We start from the raw sequence: 24,199 nt of genomic DNA, 5'->3' as shown, positions 1-24,199 counted from the left end.
TTCAACAAAGATGCAATAAGCAAGTCGAAATCCACTCTCAAGATAATCTACTCAGACGTGTATGCTCCTCTCCAGGTATATTCACTTGGAGGTAACAAGTACTTCGTTACATTTATTGATTATTATAGTAGAAAGATGTGGACCTACTTAATCATGAAGAAAAGTGAAGTGATCGATGTTTTCACTAAGTTCAAAGCTATGGTCGAAAGACAGAGTGGTCACAAGATTAAGGTTCTAAGGATAAATATAGGTGGATAGGATGTGTCAAACGATTTTGACACACTATGTACAAAATAAGAAATTTTGCATGAGGTTATTCCACCATACACTCCTCAACCAAATGGTACTGCTAAGAGAAAGAACATAACCATTATGAATATGGTGAGAAGTATGTTAAAAGGAAAGCAACTCCCAAATGAGCTATGAGGTGAGATTGTGTCGACTGCAACATACATATTGAATAAATGTATGATAAACAACTTGAAGGTATCACACCTGAAGAATGTTATTTTGGTGTCAAACCTAGCTTAAGCCATTTGAAGGTGTTTGGATCCATAACACATAGACATGTGCCAAATTAGCAAAGAAGAAAGATGGATGATAGTTCGAGTCAGATAACCTAGTAGGATATCATACGAAAGGTGCTTACAAACTGTTCGACCCAGTGAACAAGCAAGTCGTGATCAGTAGGGATGTGATTGTAGATGAGATTAAGGAGTGGGATTATACTAAGAACATCAAGAAGGATTCCGTGAGAATCATGTGTCATGAACCAGCTAGTGAAACTGGTAGATAAGTTCAACAAGAAGTCGTCGAAGGTCAAGCTAGCACAAGCAGACCTCAGAGAATCAAAAACATGCTTGCAAGACTGCATGAATGTATAATCACATCAAATGATGTGTTCAATGATGGAGGCGAATTAGTATGTTATGCCTTTTATGCAAAACTATGGTGGATGAGATAAAATCCATAGAAGACAATGATACCTAGTCACTAGTCAAATTACCAAAAGGGAAGAAGGAAATTAATGTGAAATGGGTATACAAAGTCAAACTGAATCCAAAATATGAAGTAGTTCAACACAAGGTGGGACTTGTAGTGGAAACGTTTCTTCAGAAAGAGGGAATCAACTATGATATAGTCTTTACACCATTAGCTAGAATCGAAACAATCAAATTAGTTCTTGGTTTAGCCAATACATAATTGGTTAGTATGTCAGATGGACATGAAATGTGCATTCCTGAATGTCCTTCTAAATAAAAGGTGTATGTAACACAACTAGTTGAGTTTGTGAAACAAGACCAAGAAAGGAAAGTATACAAGCTGCATAAAGCCATGTATGGATGGAAACAGGATCCAAGATCATGTAAGAAGAAGTTGGAAGACTTTATAAGAGAGAAAGAGTTTGAGAAGTGTTAGACAAAGCATGGCATGTATGTCAGGAGAAGTAGGAATGAACTGCTTATTCTATGTCTCTATGTCGATGACTTGTTGATAACAGGCAGTTGCAAGAAGGAGTTTGAAATGTCATACTTGGGGAATCTCTCATACTTCCTTGGTATCGAGTTCTACAAGAGTAGTTGAGGTTTGATGACGCACCAAAGAAGATATGCAGGTGAAATACTCAAGAGATTTGAGATTCAAGATTGCATCCCAACTTCGACTCCAGCTTAGCACATATTGCAACTGTCGAAAGACTCAAAAGAAGATGATGTCAATCCAATGCAGTACATAAGACTCATTGGATCACTTCGATACCTTTGTCACACAAGGCCAAACTTAGCTTAATATGTAGGTATGGTAAACAGATTCAAGCAGAAGCCAAAGGTATCTCATCTTACAGCCACCAAGAGGATACTAAGGTATCTCAAAGGAACATTCGAATATGGTATTTTATTTCCTTCAATCGATGAAGGAAAATAATGTAAGCTTATAGGTTACACTGACACTAGTTGGTGTGGTGATGCTAAAGATAGAAATTAGACATCAATATATGTGTTCATGTTAGGTGGTGTGCCAGTCGCATAAAGTTTAAGAAAGTAAGCAATGGTAGCTTTATCATCATGTGAGGTTGAATAGTACCAACTTCGTTATCTGCATGCCAAGAAACATGGATGATGGATCTAATCAAATAAATTACATGGAAGAATCATGGAGTAATGAACATGAAGATCCACAACATGTATGTTATCAACCTAGTGAAGAATCTGATAGCACACGGAAGAAGCAAACACATCAAAATAAGGTTTGATTACCTGAGAGAACAGGTAGAAAATGAAAGGTTGAGCATGGAGCATTGCAGATCAAAGAATCAGATTGCAGATATAATGGCGAAGGTTGTGCAAGTCAACTTGATCAAGAGATTAAGAGCAATGGTGAATGTAGATAACTTAGACATAATGAATTAGATGGTGTGTTAAATATGTAATTCTTTGTACCGAAATCGAAATTGTGTGTCCGTATTCGATGGATGTTGAAATTAGGTTGGGTTAAATAAAGCCTGTATTTTCTATATTTAACAGAAAGTTAAATATAGTCTGTCGAAGCATTTAGTTGTTGAAGGAGTCGACAGAGTCAAAACGGTTTGCTTAACTTCGTTTTATTTGAGTTAGTTACTTTGTAATTACTTGGATGTAAGTAATATCTTCTATAAATAGATATGAGCACTATTTCATTTGTAATTAAATGTATGGAAGCATTGTTTAGAGTCTTAAATCACAGTTGTGATTAACACACTTTATAAAACTTAGTATGCAGTTTGCACAACAACATTACATTCTTCTTCTACCTCCATAAATATTTTTCTCTCACTTTCAATTTGCAATGTCTTTCTCTTTAAATTCTTTATGTAGTGTAGAATCATCTTACAACCAATGAGTGATTGTTTCACCTGAGTAAAGGGTGGAGAATAAGTAGCGTGATCAATCTATGAGGTTGATTCTTATTCATCAAGATTGATTCGATTAACTTCAAGATTGGGTTTTCCCCAACCGTTCTGACATACTAGCTCATGAACTCTTCAAGAACTCCATATCTTTCGTCACCACCTCAATGATCAGGTCTTTTACTATCTCATTGTCAACATGGACATTCTATGTGACATCTACATATTCAGATTTCAAATATCTCTAAAAGGAATCATTCTGGCTTTCTTCAACATTTTCATTATTTTAAAATCCATCTAGTTGTGTTTTCATAAACACGGTCTCAGGTTCCTTGGTTATACTATTTTTGTCTCCACTTTTATGAATTCCATGTGTCTCCCTTATGAGCCTTGGTACCAAGATCCGAGGCCCTTTTTTGCCATGCTCTTTATTCTCCGCACAAGCTTTCCCCTTCTTGTTTGATGTGTTGGATAAGTCACAAGCTTAACCTATTAATTTCTATCTAAGTTCTTGTTGGTTACCTAAGCACATTTTTTCTTGTTATTTTTTGGTTGATTCCTTTTTTTTTCCACTTCTCTATTAGGACGTGTTCTTCTTTTGCACATATCTATATGATGACCAATACATTTTCTTAAAGTGCAATGATCAGGGAAATTTTCATACTTCAGTTCCACACATAAAAGAAAAGTCTTTTCTCTCCACTTCAACCAAAACTCTCACAAAATGATCAAATGGGTGTTTAAAGCATCCTTTGTTTGTCGCATAATTTGTGCGTAACAGAGCACCAATGCTATTAGCAATTACAAACAAGATTTGAGGTCTCTAATATTCTTGAGACATGTCATGGATTTCATCCCACGCCTGAGTTGCTTCAAGTAAAGTGGTTAAACACGAGAAAACATGTTCTAACAATCAACATGAGAAAACATGTTCTAACAATCAACATGCATTTATACAATTTTTCTTTAACACTTTTTATTTCCTAGCACCATAAGTAGTTGATCTTTTATAGAGAGTTCAAAGGCTTACGAGTATCAATGTTGTATCTCCTAGGTCTATGAATATAGTTTTTAAGTGGATTGATTTTGCGATACAAAAAGGAGTAGCGGCGTAGTTTGTTGCCTGTTTGTCTTCTATTATGTATAAACTTTATTATTGCTTAAATAAAAAGTGATTGGGTTTAAATCCTTGCTTCAAGGAAACATTTTTAGGTAACCCAGGTTTAAATTCCATAAATTTCCTCATAGTTGATAACTTGTTTCTCAAGAAAACCACAATAAAGGGAGTTGATCATTTTGGCCATACAACTCTAGGATGAAAATTATGCTTACAAGGTTCAAATCTCAATTGTATTTCTTCTCCAAATATTTAACTTTTATTGAGATTGTGTGATTTTGGGGCTACCCGAAGAAGCGTAGCAACTAGCAACTGAGATTTAAAGTACATTTTTGAATATATCTGAAAAAAATAATGTGAAGAATTTTTATATTTTATAAATATTATTTAAATCTAATTCCGAGCTAATACAAAATTTATAATATTTCAAATACATTTAGTTATATCCATTGCTATTTGATTTATTGCATGGATAATACAAGGATGAAAAAACTTATGAGATATGATTTGATAAGTAGTGCAAGTTCAATTAAAATAGGTTTTGATATTTAACTTATGTCGATTTCTAAGTCAAAACCTATTTCTTAATCGTATAGATATATGTTTTATTAAATGTCAGAAGAAAACTTAATTTTTCTCAATTCTTTGAGTTAAGATAACAATAATATAACATCAATAAATTTTCAGCCTAATTATTGTAAAATAAAAGAATAAAATATAAAATATAAAATTCATTCACTAATGAATTAAGTCAAAACTACATAACATATTCTTAAAGGACCAAAAGTGTCTTATTAACAAAACTCCTAAACATGAAAAAAAAAATCCTCAAAACTAAAAAAGAGAGCATTATTTTAACATTTATTATAAAATGTTGTTTATCAAAAATAAACTAATTAAAAATTGACAGATTAGTATTCCATTAAACATAATTAGTTTATTTGTTGTCCGTTGTCTCCTTCACAGCATCAACTGCTCCGTGTGCCTTTGCCTGCATCTGCTGACCAGTCTACACATATAATAACAAAAAAAAAATATAATTAACAATATTTTTACATTTAATTAATGAGCTTATGCTATAATTCTATTTTATACAATATTACTAATTTTGAAATTAAATCAAATTGTGTTACCTCTTGCATTGATTCCTTGGCTGATTGAGCAGTATTGCTAGCTTTGTCCATCATGTTGCTAGTCTTTTCCTATTATCAACACAACAAAATAAATATGTATAATATATTATTAAAATTAAGAAAAATAATTAACTTTATATTTATTAAGAAATTAAACAAAAAAGTGTAAATCTTAGTTCAATTTACAAAAATCTATATTATTAAATTAGACATTATTATTAAAGTTTAAACTCTAATTCTCACAATTGTGTGTGAGTTTCTAAATGTTATTATCATTTTGTTGATTGATAAAAAAAATTAAAGTAAACAGAGTATATGAAAGAAGAGAATGGAAACCTCAGCTTGGCCCTTGGTTTGTCCAGCATTGTAGCTTGCCTTGTTGGAATCCATTTTCTTTGGATATGAAATTTAATTAACTTAATGAAGTGAAGATTATAAGAAATGGTTGAATTGAAGATTAATGTTTAGATTGAATTGAAGACTAATGTTGAGATTGAATTGTTTATATAGGGAAATTTTCCCTTTAATATTGCACTAGTTACGCTTCATCTACCATTTAATTAGTGGTAGTGTTGTGCTATTTTATGTTAGCTATTAATTGAAAATGGCTAACTTTAGACTTAGCTTTGAAAACAACTACACCTATGTATAAGAAGGGAATGAAGCCAACCTGGAATCCTAGCAAAATTGCAATACAATTGTGTCTTTGAAGAGGCAAAAAGGCAACATAAATTATGGACTAGTAAATGCATACACTGAAAATATGATTTTTCCTTAATGATGAAGGAGACTCACTGGTCATCCAAAAGTACCATTTCATTGTCAATCTCATTGGAACATTGGCACCAAATATTAAGCTCAAGGTCATTCCAAGAATTTACAACAAAAGTATCTAAACGGAGGTTGTTCACCCATCTTTATAGAAAAGATGTAAGGGACATCCAAGGTTAAACAAAAATTATTAAGTGAGGTTTGTGTTTAGAGATCGGTCTCTTTAGAGCCTATTTTGAAGGAGAGTTGGCTAAGCATATCGTTTTCAAAAAAAAATCACTTCATGAGAAGGTGATGTGTTGCCATACTTTGATTTGGCGCTTTAATTTCTTCTAAGTTCAGATTTCTTTTTTATTACTTCTCCTCTTGGATTTGGAAGTAACAAGTCAAAAACCATCATTCTTACTCAAGTGGATTTTGCCACAAAAATCTTGTTGTAACATGGTTTTGTTTGCTTCTAGTTCTTGTTAAATATGTAATTATTTGTGTCAAAATCGAAATTGTGTGTCTATATTTGCTATATTTGACAGAAAGTCAAATATAGTCTGTTGAAGCATATAGTTATCGAAGGAGTCGACAAAATTGAAATAGTTAGCTTAACTTAATTTGAGTTGAGTTAGTTATTTTGTAATTATTTTGAGTGGAAGTAATTTCTTCCATAAATAGAGATACACTCTTTTTCATTTGTAACTAAGTGTAAGAAAGCATTGTGTAGATTACGAAATCACAGTTGTGATTAACACAATTTATCAAACACTTCGAGTGCAGTTTGCACAACAACATTAACTTCTTCTTCTTTCTCCAGAAGTTATTTTTTCTCTCACTTTTAATTTGCATTTTTTACTTCTTTAAATTCTCTGTGTAGTGTAGAATCATCTTGCAACTAAGGAGTGTTTGTTTCACCTGAGTAAACAGTAAAGATCAAGAGGCGTGATCAACATGTGAGATTGATTCGGTTAACTTCATGATTGGAGTTTTACCAATATTTAGTTTCTAGAGCACTGATTGTATGATCTTTGGGATACATTAAATCACAATGAATCATCCAAACGAATATTTTCTGATGAATCCCTAAATATTGAATGGTAATAACTATGAAAATTGGTGTAAGAAAATAAAGGTTATTTTCTGTTATTAAGATCTTTGAGATATTTTGAATAATGGAGTAACACCAATTAGAGAGAATGCTACAAATGAACAAAAGGTTGCACACAAAGATTTGAAGAAGAAAAATTACAAGGCTCTCTTTGTAATCCATCAATCCAAACAACTTTGAGAAGGTTGGTGATATAGATTCACCAAAGGAAGCATGGAACATCTTGAAAAATCATTTGGAGGCGCTGAGAAAGTGAAGGAGGAAAGGTTACAAACTCACAAAAGAATGTATGAATTTCTTCATATGAGATACAATGAAAACGTGATTGATTTCTTCACTAGAGTAACAAGATTGGTGAATCAAATGAAAACATGTGGAGAACTGTTGATATCAAAACTTGTAGTGTCAAATATTTTATGGTCGTTGCATCCAAAGTTTGATCATGTGATAGTAGTCATAGAAGAATTGAATGATTTGTCATGTATGGCAAAAGAAGAGCTTCAAGGGACTCTTAAATCTCACTAACAAAGAATGCCTAAAAGAACAACAAGCAAGTCGAAGACGGGTGTGGCTTTACAAGTTCAGTCGAATAAGAAACACAAAGGAAGATGGAATGGTAACAAGGGAAGAGGAAGTTACAATAATTCGATAGGTAGAGGAAACCATCAAGAAGGTAGTTCATCAAATCAGAGGTAATCTTCTAACCAAGGATATCACAAAGCTGGTGGTGTAGGTAGAGGAAGAGGCGATGGAAGAAAACCTGATACAAGTCTTATTCAGTGCTACAATTATCAAAAGTTTGGCCATTATGCAAGTCAATGTCAAAGAGGTAAGAAAGATCAAGAAAGTGATGCAAAGCTTGCAGAAGAAAAAGTGATGCTAATGGTAACAACAAAAGAAGAAGAAATATTCAAAGATCAATGGTACCTCGACTCAGGTTGTTCGTTGCATATGAATAGAAGAAAAGATTTGCTTATCAACATCAGTCCCTCGTCGAAGAACAAGGTAAAATTTGCAAACAACAATACCTTATCTTCTAATGGTATTAGAGATGTTATGATCAGGAGAAAGGAAGGTAAACAATTACTAATTTCCAGTGTGTTGTACATACCTTGCATGAAGATTAATATGATAAGTATAAGTCAACTGATCAAAAGCAGTTAGAAAGTATTGATCGAAGATAGAACATTGAGAGTGATCGACTCAAGAAATAAGTTAATCTAGAAGGCTCCATTGTCTTAGAATAGAATCTTTAGGATTGAACTTGATGTGTTGGAACACAAGTTCATGGCGACGTCAGCTAGCATAGATGAATGGTTATGGAATTATAGACTTGTTCACTTGAATTTTAATGACATTAGTACTCTAAAGGGGAAAAACATGGTTTCAGGCCTACTAGTAATCCATATTCCATAAGAAGTATGTGAAAATTGTGTTCAAGCAAAGCAACACAAGAATAGCTTCAACAAGGATGCAAGAAGCAAGTCGAAATCCACTCTCAAGATAATCTACTCAAACGTGTGTGGTCCTCTCCAGGTATATTCACTTGGAGGTAACAAGTACTTTGTTACATTTGTTGATGATTATAGTCGAAAGTTGTGGACCTACTTAATCATGAAGAAAAGTGAAGTGATCGATGTTTTCACTAAGTTCAAAGCTATGGTCGAAAGATAGAGTGGTCACAAGATTAAGGTTCTAAGGAAAAATAGAGGTGGATAGGATGTGTCAAACGATTTCGACACACTATGTACAAAAGAAGAAATTTTGCATGAGGTGATTCCACCATACACTCTCAACCAAATGGTACTGCTAAGAGAAAGAACAATACCATTATGAATATGGTGAGAAGTATGTTAAAAGGAAAGCAACTCCCAAACGAGCTATGGGGTGAGATTGTGTCGACTGCAACATACATATTAAACAAATGTATGACAAAGAGCTTGAAGGCATCACACCATAAGAATTTTAGTTTGGTGTCAAGCCTAGCTTAATCCATTTGAAGGTGTTTGGATCCATAACACATAGACATGTGCCAAATCAACAAAGAAGAAAGATGGATGATAGTTCGAGTTAGATAATCCTAGTAGGATATCATTCGAAAGGTGGATACAAACTGGTCGATCTAGTGAACAAGCAAGTCGTGATCAATAGGGATGTGATTGTAGACGAGCCTAAGGAGTGGGATTGGACTAAGAACATCAATAAGGATTCCGTGAGCATCATGTGCCATGAACCAGCTAGTGAAACTGGTAGATAAGTTCGACAAGCTGCTAGAGAAGTTCAACAAGAAGCTGTCGAAGGTCAAGCTAGCACAAGCAAACCTCAGAGAATAAAAAACATGCATGCAAGACTGCATGAATGCATAGTCACATCAAATGATAGGTTTAATGATGAAGGTGAATTAGTAAATTATGCCTTTTATGCAAAACTATGGTGGATGAGATAAAATCCGTAGAAGACAATGATACCTGGTCACTAGTCATATTACCAAAAGGGAAAAAGGCAATTGATGTGAAGTGGGTAAACAAAGTCAAACTGAATCCAAAAAATGAAGTAGTTCAACACAAGGTGAGACTTGTAGTGGAAAGGTTTCTTCAGAAAGAAGGAATCAACTATGACGTAGTGTTTATACCATTAGCTAGGAATCAACTATGACGTAGTCTTCAGAAATAAATAAGAGTAGAAACAATTGGATAAAAAGCTCAACTTTATTTAATATAATGGTAGTCTGTAAATGACAGGACTTCATAGATTACGGGTAAGAGGGTTGATTACACAGAGGGAAGGTGTTAGCACCAAAAGTGTCATAGGTACTCCTAGGGAGCGCTTTTTTTTATGTGTGCATATGTTTTTGGTATAAAAGATGTTTGAGAAAAATAGAGTGTGGGGGATGAGAAAAGAATTCATTGATTATATTTTTGTGTTTGACGAGACCTTCAGATTTGTGCCTACGTACCAACATAAAAATGAGGGATCAAAACCTCGTAGTTCGTGGTAACAATTTCAAAGTTGGTGAATTACTTTTAACAAAAGTTTAAATGAAAAGGGCAGAAAGGGCCAAAAAATTGAATGAAGTTGTTAGTTCTTTTTGTCTTTTGAAATTTTAAGTCAGTATGATTAAGTTTCTCTACAAATTTGATTTAAGAAAGAGTTTCAAAATTCATTGGCATAGGCCAAAGTTTCTATTTAAAATAAGGTCTCAGTTTGAAATCACAAGTAAAGGAAGTTTTTGAAAAGGGGGAGAGATTTTGAAATTTAAGAAGTGGGAGAAGATGAAGAGGTTATCCTAAGCATAAAATTAAAAGTTAAGAGTTGAAAAGATCTGACCAATGGGATGCAATCCAACAGACAAGAATGTCATATAGAAAACATATTTTCCCTTTGGACTTTGAATCAAGCAATAATCAATAAGCAATTAGCAATATCCAGACATCATGAAGATCAAGGCATCAAATAAATATAGCCACATCCAAGCAAGCAATCCCAAAAGCTAGTAGTCTTCTTAGTCTTCTCATGTATCGAATGAAGTATTCCTTTATCAACTCAAATCAAAGCATCAGACACAAGGTCAAGATAACAAATAATCACAAAGACAAAGTAGTAAATGCATTCAAACATTGCTCAAGGCTTGCATCAGATGAAGGCTTAGTTCATAATAGCTCAGTCTCAGAATATTGACATTGGCCAAGTCCTTTTGCACAGGGAGTGTTGCCTAATCCTAAGTCCAAGAGTTGAGATCAAGATCAATAGTCCACCAGATGTTTTTTTAGGGTTTTTGTTATTATTAAGTATTTTAAGGTCCTAAGACCATAAACAAAACCAAAATGCACAAAAAATATATACAATCACAAGATATGGCTCAAATGAGCAAAGTGAAAATGACATAAACATAAATAAGTAAAATGGAACGTAAATGGCAATGAATGATAAATGGCTAAAATTTAAATTGCATAAAGTAAATGACTTGAAAGTAAAGCAATATTAACAAGAGTTAGTCAAATGTTAGTCAAAAGTTAGTCAAGTGTTAGTGCTAGTTTTTAATTGATTAAGTCATTCTTTGGAGAATACTAAACCATCCATTCACAAGTATGAATCCTTAAACCAAGACATCTTCCATGAGAAGGGCTCCAACTTGGATAATTCAACAAGTATTCCATTAGCTCTCATGAAATGAAGAAAAGGTCAAGTTTCCATACAATACCTTGAAGAATGGGAGACTTACAATCTCACTTACTAGAATTCTATGCCATTTAGGGTCAAATTTAGCTCTATGTTCAGCAATCGTAATTGGACTTATGTAGAAGTCACAACTATCTGAGGTTGCGCAATAAAAATTTAGGTGTTAATGCATGTTAGAAATTTGGTATGAAGAACCAAACTCCTAAAACATACCACTCACTAAAAAAAGATCAAGAGGGAGGGACCTATCCCAGTCATACTTGTATTGGTTCATCTGACACAAGGTCATTGATGAACCAATTAGCCTTAAGACATTAGAGATTTCGTTGGTCAATGAGGGAATGGGAAAGAATAGGGATGGAGATGAAGAGGGAGGGGAAGATAGAAACACAAATTGACCAAGGGAGGACTTTTATCAAATCAAAATTATTCATTCATTTTGGGAGATGAAATGTACATTTCATCAAACCCAAAAATCCAATGGTTTTGATCCAATAATAGTCAAATCAACCTTGACCAAGGCCCAAACAAATAGTCAAACATTACAAGACCATAAAAATGGCTCAACATAATTTTTACACATTTAGTCAATTAAAAATCATTTTAAAAATGAATTAAAATGCATTTTTATTTGGTCAAAACCTAAAATCTCTTCAAAATACCAAATAAATGGCCAAGAGATTTATCCTAGGTCAAACAAGGTCAAAGGACCTTAGACAAAAAAATTCATGATATTTGAAAAGTCAGAAATATTTTTAAACAATTAAAAATATGCACAAAAACATTTAATTCATGAAAAATATAAAAATTAATCCAAAAAATAATTTTAATTCAGAATAAGAAAGAGAAAAATATTTAAATATTTTTGGTAAAAGTCCCATATTTTTTGGATTAAAAATAAAATTAATATGAATTAAACAAAATAAAAGGATTAAACATAAAATCAGAAATTTAAAATAAGAATAGAAAAAACAAGGGCCATTAGATCTCCCTCATTAATTGAGGTGACATATCTGATGGCCACGCACGCGCTCCACATGGTGGACTTCAGTCAATGCAATGTACGCGTGGTAATCAAATGCAATAACCCAGATTAGAACGTTTAAATATGATCAGATGGCCAGGAAGCGTGACAACACACCACCGGAGCTAGGGCTCCAGTCATCTTCTTCGGTGACCTCCACTGGACTGGTCCAACTTCATCTCAATGGAAAATGAAAAACAAGGACATTATTTCAAAGAGAAAATGCTCAGGATTTGAATTTTGAGGATCATGAACTGAGTTGCTTCGATTTGACCTCAAAGCAACTCAATCTTGTTGCCTACATAGGTAGGAGTTCAGCCAACCAAAAATCATAAAGAATGGTGAAGAATTGAGAGAGAATCAAAGAGATAAAAATTCTGGAAAATCACTTTCGAGTGAGCTTCAAACTTGCTTGATCTTGCTTCCAATTGGCCTTGGCTTGATTTCAGAAGCTTGTAGGAGTTGAATTGGATCAAGGAAAGGCTTGGACTCTTGAAGTTTCAATCTCGAAGCAGAAGGAGATTTGAAGCTCAATTTTCAAATGAAAACCTTCAAGATTATCCTCTAATGGTGAGGGTTTGGATTGCAGGTTCAAAGCTTGGGCAAGATGTCTTTAATTCTGAGCCATGAGAGTCTTATTTATAGGCAATGCATTTGATTTCCACACACTTCCAAAATTGACCAAAAATAGCAATTCTCTTGAATTCTTGCATGGGCGTATGATAGGCCCATCAAATGATGTGATAAGATCCAAAATCCATCATGTGCAATGCTGAAATCATGTCATGTGATCATGCAATGGAGATTGAAATGTGTTCACGCAATTTCATCCAAATGAACCCTTGAAAGGAACCCATGCGCAAGTCCTCCAATTCTTAGCCAAATGAGATGATCTAGGACTTTTTGGAAATGTGAGATCAATGGGAAAAACTTTCATGTCTAAAATGTTTCCATTTGAAGCTTGGATCATGTGGAATGTTGAGGTGGAATTTTGGAAAATCAAACATATTTGAAAATTGTCTAAGTACCAAGTCAAATATTCACTTCTTCCACCTTGAATATATTTTGCTATGAGCTTCAAATGGAAAACATTCCTTCATCAAAGTTGTATATATTTCAAACCTCTTAAATTTGGTCACAAATTTTACCTCATTTTGATTTCGCATGAAGGAGTTATACATTTTATAAGTTGAGGAAAATCACTTGTTCAATGGTAATGGCCCAAAATGACCTATAATGTTTCCACTTGGCACATGCATTTTCAAGTTGAATTTGAATTTCTTACAAGAAAAAAAGTTGAAGAGGACATATTTAATTTGATCATGAAATTTTAATGGTTTTCATCTCATAAAAATTGAGCAACTTATGGTCCTTGGAAGTTAACCTCCTAACTAGGGTTCAGACAAAATGACCTATAACTGTTCACCATAAAAAATGACTTTACAAGAAAAAATAGCTTTTTACTTCATCATGAAAGTTGTTTGGAATGTCATAAGGAGTAAAGTTTCTCTTGGAATCATTTTCATATGACAAAAAGTGTAGGAGATAGGGTCTAGGGAACCCCAGTTTTGACCAGTTGACTTTCTTTGGTCAACCACCATGAACCATCTTGTAAACTTGAAGTTATATTGATCTCTTGGACTCATGGAGGATCATATACGTATAATATGATATAATATAAAGTATACCTTGAAATATTTGATCAAATGGTGAAGAAACTTACTAAGGAAGTCACACTAGATACCCAAATGAATCAGGGTTTCCAAGGCAAACAAGCTTCAAACTCTTGATGATTTCTTGATCAAAATGATAAGTGAAGATAATGGGGATCCATATATGAGTATAGAGTCAATTTTAAACATCTCTTGATTATTCACCTTGCATTGAGGGTCTCAAACCCTAGTTGTGAGCTTGATGGAGCATGGATGGACACATACACTACCTACAAAAGAAGTAAACTATACATAGACATATATTTGGTATTTTGGTTAGGAAATAATGAAAAACAAAGTATGATACAATAAAATATGCTTGGTGACCTCTCCTAATGCAAACCCAATGAATGAGGGGTTAGGAGGATGCCAAGGTGTGATCCCAAAGCCAATGCATCTTATGAGATAGCATGAGGGATCTTAGGGTCAAAATTGGGATCTTACAGCTGCCCCTATTTAAGGACGTTCTAACTGAGGATGTAAAGGTTAAAATCTTTGTATCAATTCAGTAGAATGGGCTTAAATAACAACATATAGAAACAAAATTTGTCCCTAAGAGGCCTCATGATGCATACGACATGAAATGTTAAAAATAATCTTTGTGGGGAATATATATTGCCACAAAGGAAAAGAATCTGGAGAGACTGAAAGTCCACAGGAGCATAATGCATTCTATAAGGAAAACTCATTGGGGAGACAGAGACTTTGGGGATAAAAGATGTGCATAGGTCAGGCTATGACTTGAAAACTGTTGGATACACGAGGGGAATCTCCATGAAAATAAATCAACGGAATAACCTGGTTGGGGATAAGGGAAAAATCTGCAGGGGAAACGAGTAGATCAGAACAAAGCTGAAATACCTGAATCAAACTCAAATAGGGAAGAATGATCTTCAACACAGGAGTATCAGAAATATATTATCTACTACCGGTTACTGGGTAGGAAGATAGCATACTCTGACAGAGGGACATCCGTTACCGATTAGGGTAAACATATCAAGGATGACTCGCTGAGAGAAAAATGGTGTATTCTTTAACGGTTACTGGGTAAAAATAGCCTGCTGGGGAAAATACCAAATATGATTTATAACTACTGGTTACTGGGAAGAAGACTAAAGAGAGAATATTCTTCATCGATTAAAGTGAACATATAAAGGATAAACTCAAAGGAATAATATCGGTCATCGGTTAGGATGAACATATCAAGGATAGACTGCCGCGGAGAAAATAGGAATTATATCTATCAGTTACTGGATAGAATACTAAGGAGAGAATATCTGTCACCGATTAAGATGAACATATCTTGGATAAACTCAGCAGGGGAAAGTAGGAATTACAACTATCGGTTACTGGGAAGAAGACCGCAAATAGGAGAAACTCCGTCATGAATTAAGATGAACATATCAAGGATTAATCTCTGGGGAATAAAAGTAGGGATTACAACTACCTTTTTACTGGGTAGAAAACCACAAAAGGAAGAATATCCGTCATCGGTTAGGATGAACATATCAAGGATATACTGCCTGGGGAAACATGAAAACGAATTCGTTGGGAAAACAAAGGAAGTAGATTACTTTTACCGGGTATTAGACAAAAGTAAAGTACTTAAAAACTGAGAAGAATATTACCAGTTACTGGATAACAGACTCTCAAGGGACCAAAAATATTTATCTAGGTAATAACTAGAAAGAAATGGTCAAACAAAGACTCGACCGTATGAGGATATAACTCAAGGGGAGTGGTTCCATCCAGCTAATGAACTGGGAAAGAAACTGAAATAATAATCATCCACAAGGAAATAACTCAGTGGGGAAATGAGAAAGGTTAAACTCTTTATTCTTAAAGGGGCTGACACTCTACAATTGAAGGAGGACAGACACACCAAATCTGCATGGGGAAATAATATCACTGTAGCAAGGGATTAGAATAAGGGAATCAAATGCAATAAAATGCATAATGAATTACCTGATGATGTGTTTTATGTATGTATATGATTATAATTATGTTGAAAAAACAACATCAAGGATACAAATATCATAGATTTAAATCATCGCTGTAACACTCGGCTAATCTCAACAAGATGGAAATACCAACTGGAGAAAATGCAGGGGATGAAAATGAATCATCCAGCTCTGAACATCTCAACTATGGCTTGGGAATCATGAAGAACATGCTTCCAATCTTCCATGGTAAACTCCGCGGGAAGAAGAGAACATTGCTGAAGGAAGATCACTCATGCCGAGGATAGAGAAAAATATCTATTGAGGATCAAATTGTCAACACTGTGGTGAATTTTAGGTTAACACCATATCAAATGGGAGACAACCATGCAGGGTACTAAAATCAAATACTGCTCAAAACCCAATATTGCCGAGAATGAGGGATCTTCGATATTTGAAGATGAACTCCATTGGGGAATACTAGAGATAAAACTCTGCACGGGAATTACAAGAGATAAAACTCTACATGGGGATCTAAGCACAATACTGAGGATGTTATGACAAAAATCATTGCTTCCCTAAAAAATCATCAAATTCCCTTAAGAAATTGCGAAATAAACCAATTCCAAGGAAAAGATAACCAGATCTGATGAACTGCCAAAGTTACGTAACACAAATATGGGAATGGAAACCAAATAAAGGTTCCAGATCTCCGAAGTCACAAACAGGAGGATATTAAAAGGGGTATCGCAACTGTGGGATAGGGACCTGATCATCAGCTCAACTCTACATGGGGATGTGATCCTACAACTCAGTTGGGGATGCCTGACAAACCGTTGGGAAAAAAATTACTAAACCAACTGCTTGGGGAAAACCAACAAGGCTTCGCACGTCAAGACTTACCTGTTCTCAGACTGTTGTTGATATTCCTTGCTGAAATCGATTGTTCTTAAAGAAATTGTTTTTTATTATTTTTTTTAAGAAAAATAATTTTTATTCATTAATTTATTTCAAAATTATCATCATAAAAGTTCAAATTTATTTAGCATAAATAAATAAGAGTAGAAACAATTGGATAAAAAGCTCAACTTTATTTAATAGAATGGTAGTCTGTAAATGACAAGACTCCATGGATCTTTATAAAAGTTGAAAATGGTAATTTACATGGAAAAGGGATACATTGAATACAATGATCACTACTCTCTTACCAACTTCAATATCCATTCTGCTATTTGTTTCGGTTGAGAATGATGAATCAGAACCAGATGCCTTGCTCAAAACCGTCTCCATGACTAGGACCAATCCGAATGCAGTTACTTGTCATAATCCCTAATTTTTCCTAGATTTACCCAAGGTGGGGTACTCAATCTACCAGGATAAATTTTCTATTTTATGTCTCTAACTTTTGCCTGGATCTCCCTTGCGGGTTTTCAATCCATCTAGACGCTCATTTTTGCCTAAGCCTCCCTTTTGGGTTTTCAACTTAGCAAGTTGTTCTTTTTCTTTTTTAGAAGAAGTATTTCTTGACTGCATCGACATTCACATGACGAGTAAACTCTTCACCATCCATAGTTGTAAGAATCAAAGCACCACCTGAGAAGGCTCTCTTAACAACATATGGACCTTTATAATTAGGAGTCCATTTGCCCCTAGCATCAAGTTTGAAAGATAAAATCTTCTTGAGCACGAGGTCACCTTCTCTAAACACACGAGGCTTGACCTTCTTATCAAATGCCTTTTTCATTCTCTGTTGATATAATTGATCATGACACATGGCAGTCAATCTTTTCTCTTCAATCAAATTAAGGTGGTCATATCTGGTTTGGCACCATTCAGCTTCTATCAACTTGCCTTCCATCAAAACATGCAGTGATGGGATCTCAACCTCTACTGGTAGCACAACTTCCATGTAATAAACGAGAGAGAAAGGGGTTGCCCCTGTTGAAGTGCAGACGAATGTACGGTACCCATGCAAAGAAAACGGAGGCATCTCGTGCCAATATTTGTATGTCACAACCATCTTCTGAATGATCTTCCTGATGATCTTATTTCAGCTTCATAAATCCTATTCATCTTGGGTCTTTAGGGAGAAGAATTAGGATGTGCAATCTTGAAGTCTTCGCAAAGAGCTTCCACCATATTATTATTCAAGTTAGATCCATTATCTGTAATGATCTTACTTGGCACAACATAACGACATATAATTTGATTCTTGATAAACCTTACAACAATTTTCTTGGTTATATTTGCATACGATGCCTCTTCAACCCACTTTGTGAAGTAGTCAATAGCCACCAGAATGAAACGATGTCCGTTCGAAGCTTTGGGCTCAATCATGCCAATCATATCAATTCCCCACATGGAGAGGAGATAACATTCAATAGTGTCGGAGGAACATGAATCTTATCTGCATAAATTTGACACTTGTCGCATTTCTTTACAAACTTACAACAATCAGATTCCATTGTCAGTCAATAGTAACATGCTCTCAACATCTTCTTTTCCATAACATGTCCATTGGAATGAGTACCAAAGGAACCTTCATGGACTTCAGTCATCAACATGTCTGCTTCGTGTCTATCCATGCATCTGAGCAAAACCATATTGAAGTTTCTCTTATAAAGCACATCACCATTCAGGTAGAAGTTGCCAGCTAATCTTCTCAAAGTCTTCTTATCTTTCAAAGATTCCCCAAGTGGGTAAATCTGACTTTGGAGGAAAAACCTGATATCAAAATACCATGGATTTTCATCTTTGACCTCTTCAACAGTAAACACATGGGTTGGCCTAGCAAGATGCATCACAGTCAAATTAGGAACTTCATTCCAAATTTTCACCATAACCATTGAAGCCAACGTTGCAAGAACATCTGCCATCCGGTTTTCATCTCAAGGGATATGATGAAGCTTAACCTTTGTAAAGAAAGTTGAAAGCCTACTCGCATAATCTCTATATGGTATCAAACCAGGTTGATTCATCTCCCATTCACCTTTGATCTGATTCACAAGCAAAGTTGAATCTCCATAGACGTCGAGATATTTAATTCTTAGATCAAAGGCCTCTTCAAGCCCCATAGTGAAAGCTTCATACTCAGCCATATTATTTGTACACTTGAAGGTCAATCTAGTTGTAAACAGAAAATGAGTGCCTTGAGGAGTAATGATCACTGGCCCAATGACATTCACATATGAATTAACAACTCCATCAGATACCATGCCATAACGAGAACCAGGTTCTGACCCTTCTTCAAGCAATGGTTCATCACAATCTTTCATCTTCAAGTACAAAATCTCTTCATCAGGAAAATCATATTGCATTGACTGATAATATTCAATCGGTTGGTGAGCCGAATAGTCAGCCAAGACACTACCTTTAATTGCTTTTTGAGATCGGTATTCAATATCATACTCAGATAACAACATCTGCCAACGGGAAATTCTTCCAGTTAAAGCAGGTTTCTCAAAAATGTACTTGATTGGATCCATTTTGGATATCAACCAAGTAGTATGATTCAATATATACTAGCGCAGATGCTTATCATCCCAAGCCAATGCGCAACATGTCTTTTCAAGCATAGAATACTGAGTCTCGCAATTGGTGAATTTCTTACTAAGGTAGTAAATTGCATATTCTTTCTTTCCAGATTCATCTTGCGGACCAAGAACATAACCCATACTCTCATCAAGCACAGTCAATTACATGATCAACGACCTTCCTTCAACAGGCGGAGATAGAATCGGAGGCTCAAGCAGATATTCTTTGATACTGTCAAAAGCTTTCTGGCAATCTTCGATCCAATCACAAGAGTGATCTTTCCTAAGAAGCTTGAAAATAGGCGCACATGTAGCAGTCATATGTGTTGCATACGCGAAAAACAACCGGCGGGAAAAGACACAGAGCCACCACCGTGCGTTATTTATCCCAAAGGAGGGAAAGGAAACGCTCGAAGTAAACCTGGAAAGGAATGGTCTCACGACCAGAGATTGCAAGGATCGGGAGTCGGTTATGCAAGGGGAAGGTATTAGCACCCCCTCACGTCCGTCGTACTCGACGAGATCCACGCTCGAAAGAATAGAAAGAGGTTGCTGAAAAGACTACTCAAAAACTGCACAAAACCGGAGTGAAACACGGGAAAGACGGAAGAAGCGGACTCGGCAGGGTGTCGCATCCTGGGCCTACGTAGTTTGTCAGAAACAAACATCAGAGTCGACGTAGTTCGGGGAACGGGAACGTTCTCGCTAGGACCTCGCATCCTATGCATACGTGTCTTCTCTAACCAGAGTAAGAATCAGAGCACTCGTAGCTCGGCTAACGCACGCCGAAACAAAACACTGAAAGGAGACGCTGAGACGTCAGAGCAAACGCACAACAGGAAACGGAATGCCAATCAATGATCTTACATCCAACTCCAAGCAAACAAGAAACAAACGGGAAACCGATTGCCAATCGCTGGACTTACATCAGACTCCGAACAAGGAAATGCAAACGGGAAACCGAATGCCAATCGCTGGACTTACATCAGACTCCGAACACACAAACACAAACACGGGAAACCGAATGCCAATCGCTGGACTTACATCAGACTCCGAACCAACAAACACAAACACGGGAAACCGAATGCCAATCGCTGGACTTACATCAGACTCCAAACACACACGCAAGAGGGTGGAAAAAGGAAAAGGGTGCCCGGAGAGATCAGCTCAATCTCCTGCCTACGTACCTCATCTGGTATGAGGATCAGGGCGACGTAGTTCCCCTTAACAGGGAAAAAAACTCTCCTAACCAGAGACTAGGGAGATAACAACTAGAAGGGAGACTACGACTCGACCCTAGAAGTTGTCATGCAAACGATCCCTAAGTTGAGGTCTCTAATCAGCACCTAACTCGCACAGGAAGCAAGCTAGCCTAAACAGCAAGTAAGTAAGCACAAGCACAGGTGAACAGGTATCACACACTATATGCAAACAAGTGGCTCATACAAGGCTGGGCTTTAGTCAAGGGGTCATATCAACCTCGACAAACAAGTCAACACTGGAAGGGGTGTCTGAGGGCTCTTAACCACTGAAATTGACCGTCAGGGTGAGCAGATGAAAAGGTAATGAGGATTAGACCTCATAGCTCTTAACCCGGGCCTGGGTGAGCTTCAATAAATGAAAACGTGGGGATCCAAAATGTGGGACCCTATTCCACTTGACTGACTCTATATACAAGATCTTGGGTATTTATTCAAAATGCATTAGCACGTAGTGCAAGCAAGATGAAAGACTCAACTGAATAGCAGGGGATTGATTGCAAATCCCTTCTATCTGCCAATTGCCTCTTCACTTAGGAGGTCTTGAAGTACATGGCACAAATATAAACAATCACAGTCATTGCCTCTTAAGGAGGACTTCAGCCAAATGCCTGCCAAACAGAAACGACAGGGCTTCCAAACTACATGGAGTTAGAGGATGATTACCTAGGTGGTATGCCAACCACAAGCAAAGCAAAGCAACTCAAGCAATGAGTTAAAGCTACTAAAGTACCTGTAAGAAAGTCAAACAAGTCAATATTCACATTCAGACAAATCAAACAGACACAACAATGGTTCCTCAATATGTACACAATACAAGTCAACAACTCAAGTGAGTTCATCACCAAATGACCTACAACACAACAAAGGTTAGTGGACAAAGCAAATTTGCATCTCAAGACATGAGATAAACATCAACCATTTGGACTAGAAGCTTGAACCTGAAATGCAAAGCTCAAAAGATGAGTACAAACCCCTAGGGCAAAGCCTAGGTTCAAAGGCAAAGCAAAAAGTCAAAACAGCAACCAATATTCAACATAAAGCTCATTTAATCAATCATGAACATGTCCTAAAAATGACCAGGTCAAAAGCATTAAGCAAAGTCATCTCATGAGCAAGATATGGCAAAGGCAATTACAAAGCACATAATTGGACTTCAAGAATCAAAATTCCATATTAAAACAGAAATGAATCAAACAGTCATGGAAATTTTTATGTGCATACAACATGTCAAACACAATCATCATGCCAAAAATTAGGATCAACAGAGCTCAATTGACCTAGAAATGAAAATGCACAAGTATGCATCTAATTGTGTGACACACATTGTCACACCATACATTCATGTGTCCCAAACAGAGATGAAAAATGCTAAAAATTGCACAACCAAGCCTCAAAACTCATGCAACATGTTGGGAATCAGCATACCAAATTTCAAATCAATTGGCCAATGTATGAGCATTTCACAATAGAATGAATGAAGCATGTCACATTTGCATACATGTCCAAAGAAGCCAACACAATTAAAATTCCAGAAATGATAAAATCAGGAAAATCACATCATAAAATAATAGACACTTCAAGGAGCATGTGAGCAAAAATTACAAGTGATTTGGATCAGTATACAATTTTTTATGATTTTTACAATTTGAAAGAAATAAAATGAATGAATGGAAAAAACATGGAAATAATAATTGAAATGAATATGAAATTGGAAACTACAACGTGCCAGGCTCGAACACAAGACCTAGAGGCTATGGGCGCGGCATGTCAAAACGACTGCGTTTGGCTATGAGGAAAATCACAATTGGAAAAATAAAATGCATCCGCACGGGATCGAACAGGCAAAGCGTGGGTTGATAGCGTGCGCACAGTAACATTAAAAGCCTGAACCAGAGCAAACCCTAAGTCCTATTCACTCACGGCGGCCAGCGGTGGTTTCCACCGTCTCCTTCGTTGAGACGGTGGCTGAACAGTGACCTTCAACGAATTTTTTTCCAGAAATTGCAAACAAGTACATCAAACGAAAGCTCTCAACATGAGGAACAAGGATCTAACATCATTTTGGCCTAACAATCCAAGGATAATGAAAATCGAAGGAAACCATTTTCGCATTCAAAACTTTAAACTAACATATCTCCATGAATATTGTACCATTTTTCAAGATATTTATATCAGAATGATCAGGAGAACACGCTTTACAAGATTATGGCAATGAAACAAATAATTAAGAGATGCGAATTCCTGACCTCTTGAAGAACAATCAATGGCAGCAGTGAATTCAAAGGCCTAGCAATGTCCAAATCAGCTCTATCAACCTTGTTATGAAGTCTGAAGCACGAATCAACTCTTGGAAAGGCTTGGATCTAGCTTAATCTTCAAATTCCATGTACATCTTCATGTATGGATTTGCTTGATTCTTCACCAATTTCTTCAAATCAATGCTTGAATCCTACCAAATGATGATCAAGGAACAAGAATATGCGATAAAATTCATATGCTATGTGGAGAACTTTTGAATTTTGATTGAGAGAAATTTTGGAGGGAAAACTCAAATCTAGATCTAGAATGTGAAAACTGAAAAAATTCTGTTAGGATTAGCCTTTTATACCATGTCCTAATCACATTGCTAATGATGCTTAGGCTTGGCTAATGAAAGATTAGTGAGAAATAAGGTGTTATGCACAATTGGAAATTCACCCTATGCATGGCCATTATGAACGTGAACAGTAGCATGCATGGTGTATTCTCACTTAAAATGATCCCATGCACATGATAGAATGGTTAAAAAACTCATATGATGTACCAATTTTAAATTCATGATTTTCCCTCCAAAAATCACATACATGGCCAAATGATCATGTGATTAAATTTCATGCAAGGCAATGAGGGTTTTGAAAAATATAGGTCATGACATGCATTATGCAAAAAGAGGCACTCAATTTGGAGTTTTAGATCAAAAGTTATGGCTCTTGGAAGTTCCATGCACACTTGGTGATCATTTGCTCATATCTCCTCAACCATTCATCAGATGCTCATGATCTTGGACTTTTTGGAAATGGGAGAGAAAGATCTTCAACTTTCATGTTGGGCAAAATTTCATTTGAAGCTTCTTTGATGTTGGAAAGTCAAGTTGAAAGTGGTCCAAAAACTTGCCATTTTTGGAAACTTGGAATTACAGGTCACTTTCCATTTTGGGAAACTTTTGATCTGGCTTCAAAATCTTCAATGTAGATGTTTGACATGATGAATAAACCTCTTTTGGACATGAATGAAGTGTCTCAAACCATTTCTCCACCTCCTAGCCCTCGGTTGACTTTCAGTTAACTTTCATGGGCCCCAGATGACCTGGACATGTACTGATGACTTTTTGAGCCTCTACCACTTGGTACAATAGCTTCAAAGTGAATCTTGATTCACATAAGCTCACTAGGATACTCATGTGGCTTTCATCTCAAGGAAATGCTTGGTCTCTTGCCCTGAGGAACTCTCTTGATGCCAGTTCTAGCTGATATGATGCAATGCACTATGAAATGTTAATGACCTAAAAA

At 35.8% G+C, this 24,199-nt stretch overlaps 1 protein-coding gene across 1 annotated transcript; it reads right to left on the bottom strand.

Moving 5' to 3' along the window:
- Positions 1–4,843: 4,843 nt before the first annotated feature.
- On the bottom strand, positions 4,844–5,594 carry LOC127115506 (stress-induced protein KIN1-like). The gene is made up of 3 exons (XM_051047035.1): positions 5,471–5,594; positions 5,135–5,203; positions 4,844–5,010 (listed from the first exon to the last, which is right to left on the bottom strand). Exons 1-3 carry the CDS (start codon positions 5,522–5,524, stop codon positions 4,939–4,941), a joined length of 195 nt encoding a protein of 64 aa, XP_050902992.1. The 5' UTR covers positions 5,525–5,594; the 3' UTR covers positions 4,844–4,938.
- Positions 5,595–24,199: the final 18,605 nt, after the last annotated feature.

The sequence above is a fragment of the Lathyrus oleraceus genome, chromosome 1, assembly GCF_024323335.1.
Source record: "Lathyrus oleraceus cultivar Zhongwan6 chromosome 1, CAAS_Psat_ZW6_1.0, whole genome shotgun sequence".
NCBI classification, from domain to species: domain Eukaryota; kingdom Viridiplantae; phylum Streptophyta; class Magnoliopsida; order Fabales; family Fabaceae; genus Lathyrus; species Lathyrus oleraceus.
Note: the sequence above shows the minus strand (reverse complement) of the source record. Positions and strands in the feature narration are given on the sequence as shown.